At 42.3% G+C, this 8,015-nt stretch overlaps 1 protein-coding gene across 2 annotated transcripts; it reads right to left on the bottom strand.

Moving 5' to 3' along the window:
- Nucleotides 1–389: 389 nt before the first annotated feature.
- idh3b (isocitrate dehydrogenase (NAD(+)) 3 non-catalytic subunit beta) lies at nucleotides 390–7,815 on the bottom strand. 2 transcript variants are annotated; one of them, XM_070993387.1, is made up of 11 exons: nucleotides 7,745–7,815; nucleotides 5,898–6,071; nucleotides 5,655–5,775; nucleotides 5,491–5,551; nucleotides 5,268–5,400; nucleotides 4,657–4,790; nucleotides 4,424–4,526; nucleotides 4,170–4,316; nucleotides 3,910–4,004; nucleotides 3,728–3,788; nucleotides 390–892 (listed from the first exon to the last, which is right to left on the bottom strand). In XM_070993387.1, exons 1-11 carry the CDS (start codon nucleotides 7,787–7,789, stop codon nucleotides 815–817), a joined length of 1,152 nt encoding a protein of 383 aa, XP_070849488.1. In that variant the 5' UTR covers nucleotides 7,790–7,815; the 3' UTR covers nucleotides 390–814. The 2 variants fall into 2 exon arrangements, with proteins under 2 accessions (XP_070849488.1, XP_070849480.1); XM_070993379.1 differs by having other exon boundaries at nucleotides 390–2,736; nucleotides 7,745–7,810.
- Between the last annotated feature and the right edge of the window lie 200 nt (nucleotides 7,816–8,015).

Genomic DNA, 8,015 nt, shown 5'->3' on the forward strand with positions numbered 1-8,015 from the left:
TTAGTCTTGTATGATCATAAACAGAATACTTTCAGGTTTTTAACTGTTGGTCCGACAAAACAATTTAAATTTGGTATGTTTTTTGTTTTTTTTTAATTTTCCTGTTTTTACAATTTGACAGTTTATAAACCAAATATTAATCAATTAAACCACAATGACAATCATTTGTTGCAGCCTCAGACTTTAAGCACTGTATACTTATTCTTCGTCAAGGCTCTGGGGGTCTGGATAATATACCAGCATGCACATCATTTTCATGTTTTGTAGATTCTCCAGTCACCTGGGCTGCACACAGTATGTCCCTCATGCTGTGAGGTGATGTATGCAACCATGATGAACTTTTCACAGCACTAAATACTGCAACAACCTTCAATTAAGTCACACAAGGATTCAAAGATTTTACACACAAGATGTCTTATCTCATTTATTATTCATGTCTCATAAATGAAGAAGCAATAAAGCTAAAAGTTAATAAATAATATGAATGTATACATACATCTTGCTTTGACTAATGTCCAGACATAAAACCATCAAGTAGAAATGACAGGATCCTTCCACAGATCAGAAAGCTCACGGCTGGTTTGTATCAGTGTGCCAGCATGGAAACATGTTTTGTGCTGATTTAAGACTGCATGTTCAACACCGTCTTTTTCCCCTACATGTCACAGTTAACGTAGTTCACTGTGGTAAAGCTGGAAAATGTGTGTGAACTGTTGATATACTGTGTGCGTACAGTCAGTCAGTTTAACGGCAGGTAAATAAAAAAAAAAGCGTGTGTGCATCTTAGCAGCTGACAGATTTGCAAACACAATGCTCAGACCGCCAGGTTAGCAATGACGGCCCGGGTGAACTCGTCGCTTGTGGCATAGCCCCCCAGGTCTCCAGTGCGCACCTGTTGCAAACATGAGGACAATTTGTTACTACATGCACAGCTGCAGCAACACATGTCCACATACAGTACCACCGCCTGCATGTTAGAAAGCCTTTAAGGACTGCACTCACAGAAATACATGGTGTGATCAGTGACATATGTAGATTTAGACCACATTCCCTGAGCTATGCTCTCAGATGTTTCTTTTTAGCATTACTGGAGGTTGAGAATTAAAATCTAAAGCCAGATACAGTTTGAATGTTATCAACATAAGACAGCACATTGCCTCTGGTCATGTAATTGAGTGGTATTAAACCATAGTCGCATCATTTCAAGTCCAACAGTGCCGATTAAGAGAAGACAGAATGTTATTTTATTCAACATTACATCACACTCGTGACAAGCTTTGGTATGTAAGCATGAAATCAAAGGATCTGATACACAAAAAAAAAAGGTCATGGCATGGTTTACACTGGTTTTGGTTACATACTCCAGAAAGTTTGAAAAATGTGATTGCTCCAAAGGTCAAGACAAGAATACAGTTACCAATACATTATCTTTCATTATCTGTGGTCATCATCTGAGTACTTGTGAAGCCTGTAAAACTGCAGCACTGTGATGCTTTAAATGAGAGCAGTGTTTAACATGTTTACAGCATCAGTGGCATGAACAGCCCCAGCTTACACAAAGCTTGTTTATTTCAGTTCTTGGAAATTCTGTTTAAATATGCAAATGATTTTACACAGTTCACTTGCTGACCACAAGCTAAACACATAATCTATAATACACCAATTCATAATTCAACCTGCAACCTGTGTAGACGTTGTGCACTGCTCCACTGACAGTGAGTAGAGGACAAGCTTTACGGACACGGAGAGAGATTTCCTTTGGCTGTTAAACTGCAGAGTTATCAAAATTCTCATCTTGTTCCACAGTCGGAGCAATAACCTGAAAGTACTTATGTTTGGTTTTATTAATTTTTGTTTTGGCAGAAATGTTAAAATATTAACAGCGCTATTAATATCACAGTAAGAAACATGAATTTTGCATTAGGATGGGTTTGCCTTTGCCATGCAGTTACTCACAACAACAATTTCAGGTTTTTCTGCAGTTTACAGAACTGCAGTGGCAGAGCAGAGGTTTATTAAAAACATTAAAAAATGTGCAGGTCAGAGAGGTGGCTCACAATGTGGCAGTGTTATACTGTATGCTGAGTTACAACAGTCACAGTCAGTCTTTAGATGTTTCAGTTATGACTGATGAGATTATCAGAAAATGAGAAAAAAAATGGTGCAGTGTGATGCGAACGCAGAGCAGCTGATATAAACTGCTGATAAAGTCAGTCTGACTGCTTTAAAGACACTTTCTAACAGTGTGTGAGAGCAGAGAGGTAGCCTGTATGGCCAACATGGCTGTAACACTTGCACAATTATGCAACAAGCAGAATGACATGAAACAGAGAGAGAGATGATGATGATGATGATGATGACGATGATGATGATGATGATGATGATGATGATGGACAGGAACAATGAGAAAAGATGTCAGGCTGACAGATCTATGATGTAAATCCTCAAGAGGGAGCCTGAGGAGCTACGCATTTTTAGTAATATTCAACAGCACTGTGGGTAAGAACCATTCACATGAGGATGCAGCAGATGGTGTTGCTGTCCTTTGGATGTGAGAGGGGAAGGGGGTCTTAACATGTGTCCAGTTCATGTTAAGAACAAGGTCCACATTTAAAGAAATGTCAATGAGCAGTGCGATGAAACATCTTAGTAAACAGGTCGGTGACGCAGGTTTTCCACAACAGCACGCACAAAGTCGCCAGTGGTAGAGTACCCGCCAAGGTCTCGCGTCCGTACCTGGGACATGCATGCACACACACACGCACACACACCCAGACACACAGGATAATGGGGTTCAAGGAGAGGGGAATTAAAGAAAAGGGGAGAGGGAGAGGAAAGGCACTTCAGACAACGTGCAGGCAAGTTCTGCTTTCAGCTGACAGGCATTCCCTAAAAATGAGAACTCCTCACATTCACACAGCGGCTTCAAACACAATGCAACCCGAACTGAAAGAGCAGCTTGGGCCAAAAACCAAAAACAAAACAAAGCCTGTCCTGAAGCTGTTGTTGTGGAAATGCATCATTTTTAGAGACGAACCGATGGTGTATTTTATCCGAGGGATCAAGGCCGAGCGACTGCATGCTCGTGCTTATGTCGGTGTAGTTTAGCGTCAACGTGGAGCAGGTGCAAAAGGCAGTTAGTCCAAGCCAGTTTGAAAAGAAAAAATGTTTGGTTGTGCTGGAAACTTAAGCACATAGTTTGCACGTTTATAAGGACAATGTTGAGCAAAGAGGAAATGCAAGAGAAGTGATCAAAGGCTCTCTAACATACTGAAGCTTCGTTTGCAGATGGTTAGGTGAAGGCATTTGTGAGTCAGCAGCTGCTATCATTACACTGAACATGCTGGTCTCATCGCAAGCATCTGACTGATTTATGTGAAAAAGCTCTTCAGCTGGTCAGGGTTCAGTCAATATGAATAATTCATTTTCTTCAGTGCCTGCAGCATTTGGACACTGCACATATGAAACTACCATTACTGACCACAAAACTGAAGAGCAGCATGTTTATTTAGACACACAAGCCATAAAAGTCCTGTTGGCTTCACGTCTCTGATGCAGACCACTCCTCTTTGTGTTGCTCTGCTTGTATTAACAGGAAAAATTCCCTCTTGGTGTGAATGCTGTTAGTGTTGTCTGACATGTTCAGGCCATGGCAGGCATCTCCACATGCACAGCCTGAGCGCACCAGCGGGCGTACAGTGTGTATGAGTATCACACAAACACTTACCTTGCCCTGTTTGATGACCTTCTTGACAGCATCTGACACCATGTGGGAATGATATTCCAGGCTGCAACACAATACAGTGACAATTAAGAGATAGCCAGAACTGTCTTGTACACATGTCAACGTGCACAAACGGGCACATAAGGCTGTAGATAAGGGGGGTTTCAGTAGAGCAGGTGACTCACTTGAGGTGCTTGAGCATGTTAGCAGCACTGAGCAGCATGGCCGTGGGGTTGGCAATGTTCCTTCCCACAGCTTGGGCAAATGGGTGGCGTGCACCCTGAAGGAGAAGAGACAGCAGATCAAACATTTACATTTTATGCGATACACTCAAGTATGAAACGCTCACTCGAAACAGTGGAGTCAGAATAAAACCAGAGAACAACTGGCTGGATAAACAGATGTAAAACACGTGAGACAGTGGGAAAGGTCAGTGGAAACTCACAGTTTCAAACACAGCATACTCTGCACTGTAGCTTTCCCCAGGAACAACTCCTGCTCCTCCAACTAGCCCTGCGGCCAGGTTATCAATAATGTTACCATAGAGGTTGGGCATCACCAACACGTCAAACTGGTATGGGTTCTGGACCAACTGCAGTGACACAGAAAGAACACAAGAGATGAAGAAGTGAAACTAAAACCTAATTAAGAAATCATTTATGAATGAAGCAGCAGAGAGAACGGAGAGGCTGTGAATACCTGCATGCAGCAGTTATCAATGATTATGTTCTCATATTTGATTTTGGGGTACAGCTGTGCCACCTCCGCACAGCTCTGCAGAAACAGGCCATCACCTAATTTCCTGTAATAAGACAATCGATGCTGTAACTGTAATGCACAGCATGACTCAAATTATCTCCATTTTGAGAATAAAAAATATCATTAAGAAAAAGAAGATAAAAAAGGAAAGGGGAGCTTTCCTGGTTCCTCACATGATGTTGGCCTTGTGAACAGCGGTGACCTTGCTTCGCCCCTTCTTGGTGGCGTAATCAAATGCAAACTTGGCGATGCGCCGTGACTTCTCTCTGGTGATGATCTTCAAACATTCGATCACACCTGTCACACTCTACAAAGCAAGAAGAGGGTACATACACTTTAATACAGCAGTCTGGTTGACGCATTGACTAATCCACACCGCAAGAGAATGAAGATATACTACATCTAAAGTTAGTCGTCCATCTGACAGAACAGATTCACTTCAGCTTTAATATCGACGCCGTAGCAGCTGGTATTCACACATGCTTTATGTGTAATACTTCAAAGTGTCTTTTAAGGCTTTAAGTCCATTAGGTGGCCAGTGAAGACGAGCTGTGAACAGTGAATGCTTAATCCCCTCTATGAGTGAGACGTAGTTCCAAAGCAAACATTGTGCCATTCCAGCACCTCTGTCAGTGATTCATCTGTTTTGATACTGGTTTAACGAAAGTCAAATCCCTGCGTGTTCAAGAGAAACCTCCCTCTACAAATAAAAAACCATTCCCTTTTCATGTGGTTTCAAAACCGCTGCTCATCCTCCACGACTGCAGTGAGGAGTGTGTTTTACCTCGTGCTCCAGGGAGCTGTACTCCCCCTCGGTCTGTTCACGGATGATGACCAGGTCCAGGTTGTTGTGGCGAGTGCTGTAGCCTGGCAGGCTGTTCACGTGAACCACATTAGCAAACAGGTCCAGTTTACGCCTGGGGAATGGATGGGGAGACAGTTATTCAAGAAAAAAAAAATAAAAAGAACATAATTAAAAATACACAACTTGTTTTTCCTGGTTTTACCTCAGTCTCATCTCATATGAAGCCAGCTCCCCTTTGAACTCCATGGGTGTGTGAATCTTTCCTGGATAAGAAATAGCATCACAAACACGTTACATTTGGTCTGTTCCATTCTCTTGCACCCTTTCAAATAATACGAGACAAAGCATGACAATGAGTGATGCTACCTTTCATGGCCACTTTGTTGTTCTTCATGGAATTTAACACTTGCTCCAGCTTCTCCTCACTGGCCATGTTCTGCACCTCGCTCAGGTGAAACTCCTCAAATTCTACTGGGACATCTCCTGCCTGGAGACAAGACAAAAAGAAGTCAACTTCAAAATCTCTGTCCTTTTCTTCTACTCATAGCTTTGGTGCACCATATGTTTCCTAAGAAGACAAAAGGCAGTGCTAACTCTTCTAAAACATACCTTGAACACTTCCTTGACAGCAGTCATCAGCTCAGGTCCCACTCCATCCCCTGGCACCATGGTGACCTTGAAGGTAGCATCAGCACGAGCCGGCGGGGCTTCTGGGCTGCAGAGACCAGCAGACATGCTCAGTGGTCGCGAGGCCAGCTGCTGCCATTGGGGGCCGCTCAGGCCCTGAGGACGGGAAAGAAGACAGTCAGGACAAGCACAACACGATATGCCATGTTTTGCCACATGGTAGTGGCCATCCCTTTATTATCTCTGGGTATAATGATGATTCCCAACTTTTTTTTTCTTGTGACCACACGTGACCCCTCTTCACAGTTTACATACATCTATGAGACATGAGTGATTCCAAGGATTTTCCCACCTTTCTATTACATTTTAGAGGCCCGAAGATGCAAGAATATCCAGGATTCACGATAAAAAAGCAGGAACAAAGGAAAATTCAGACAAAAATGAACAGAATTTTGTGTAGGGCTTAAACAATTAGTCAATTAAACCAGTTATTCAATCAACAGTAAATTAGTTGTTCACTATTTATTATTGTTTCAGTCAATTTTGCATTTCTCTGTTCATTCAGTTAAATATTTTGGGGTTTCAGACTGTTGTTCAGATGTTGTGATGGGCATGTTCAAAACACTTTATAGACATAACAACTAAGAAGGAAGAGAAAAAGTTAGCAGATTAATTGATAATGAAAATGAGTATGTTGTAGTCATTTTGTAGCATGTAGCAGAATGTTTTTTCTTTTGTTTTGTTGCTTTAATCATCCCATAAAACCTCCGATTGAAAGACATTGATGAGGACTGCTATATTATGCCATTGTGGGCAATGTGACAAATCAATGAGCAACATTATGTAACAAATTTTATATTATGGCAATACTGCATATTTCTGAGTTTTGCATCAATGTCTTATATCAATTGACTGGATTAGATCAAAACAGACATTCCAGTCTGTTTATTTTATCCATAAAGTCTTTGCTTATTGACTTTTGAGAAAATTATCTAATTGCAATGTTTTTCTATTACGGGTCCCCGGGTGCCAGTTGGATGGTAGCCCACCGCTCTTGGTCTGCCCCGGAGGAAGGACTACCAGGATGGGTCAAAAGCGGAGGACAAATTTCACCAATGCATGGTGTGTGTTAGCATGTGTAGCAGTGTGAATAAGTAATACAGGGAATAAGTTATATATTATCTCTGAAAACTGCACATCTCTTGACCCCCACTGACATTCAAGAATCTGGCAACTGATCAAACTGGAGCTGATCGACGACTAAAACAAAGTTATCAAAGCAGAGGCAAAACGTTGGTATCTGAAGTGACGAGGCACACAGACTAATCTGCTCTGGCCTCTACAAGACAGTTAGCTTGTGGTTAGCCCAGTAAGTTATATGCTGCTGTTACACGGCGCGTGCGTATGTGCGCGCGCTGGTGTACGTGTAGAAGTAACTGATGGAGGTGACCATGACAGGGTTAACTGAGTCAGCTAGCTGCTTTAACAGTAGCTCACTCCCTCATATGCCCAAGAAAAAAACGTTAACTGTATGACCATGGACTAGTCTGACGTGTATCTACTGACGACCGAGCTGACAAGAGCAGACGGAGCCACCAAAGCACTGCATCTGTCACTTTTTCCTGAAGCCGACGGGGGCTATTCAAACGAAGCGTTCACGACGGAGGCTCGTGGTTAGCAACATGGCACAGATGTCACGAACCAGTGCGCCTGTCTCTTTCTTTAACAGTTCATAAAAACGCAGTGATTCGTTTTACAAAATAATCGACTTCAACCACAGCAACTAGTTTCCTATAAAATAAGCTTATAAACATCATCTGTGCACTCACCTTGACCAATGTTACCAATCTTCCTCTCATGACGGCCGCCATCATCACGGGTATGCAGCGACTGAACTCTTCTTCGGTGGTGCAGCAGTGGTAGAGAGCTACCCATGGAGCTCATATGGAGCTACCTATGTGTCAATAGAAGAAGAAGAAGAAGAAGAAGAAGAAGAAGAAGAAGAAGAAGAAGAAGAAGAAGAAGAAGAAGAAGAAGAAGAAGAACTGCTTTGTTACAGTGCCCCCAAGTTGACAGATCGGTTATTGTATGGCATCAGAT

This window comes from Chaetodon trifascialis, chromosome 3 (assembly GCF_039877785.1).
Source record: "Chaetodon trifascialis isolate fChaTrf1 chromosome 3, fChaTrf1.hap1, whole genome shotgun sequence".
NCBI classification, from domain to species: Eukaryota; Metazoa; Chordata; class Actinopteri; order Chaetodontiformes; family Chaetodontidae; genus Chaetodon; species Chaetodon trifascialis.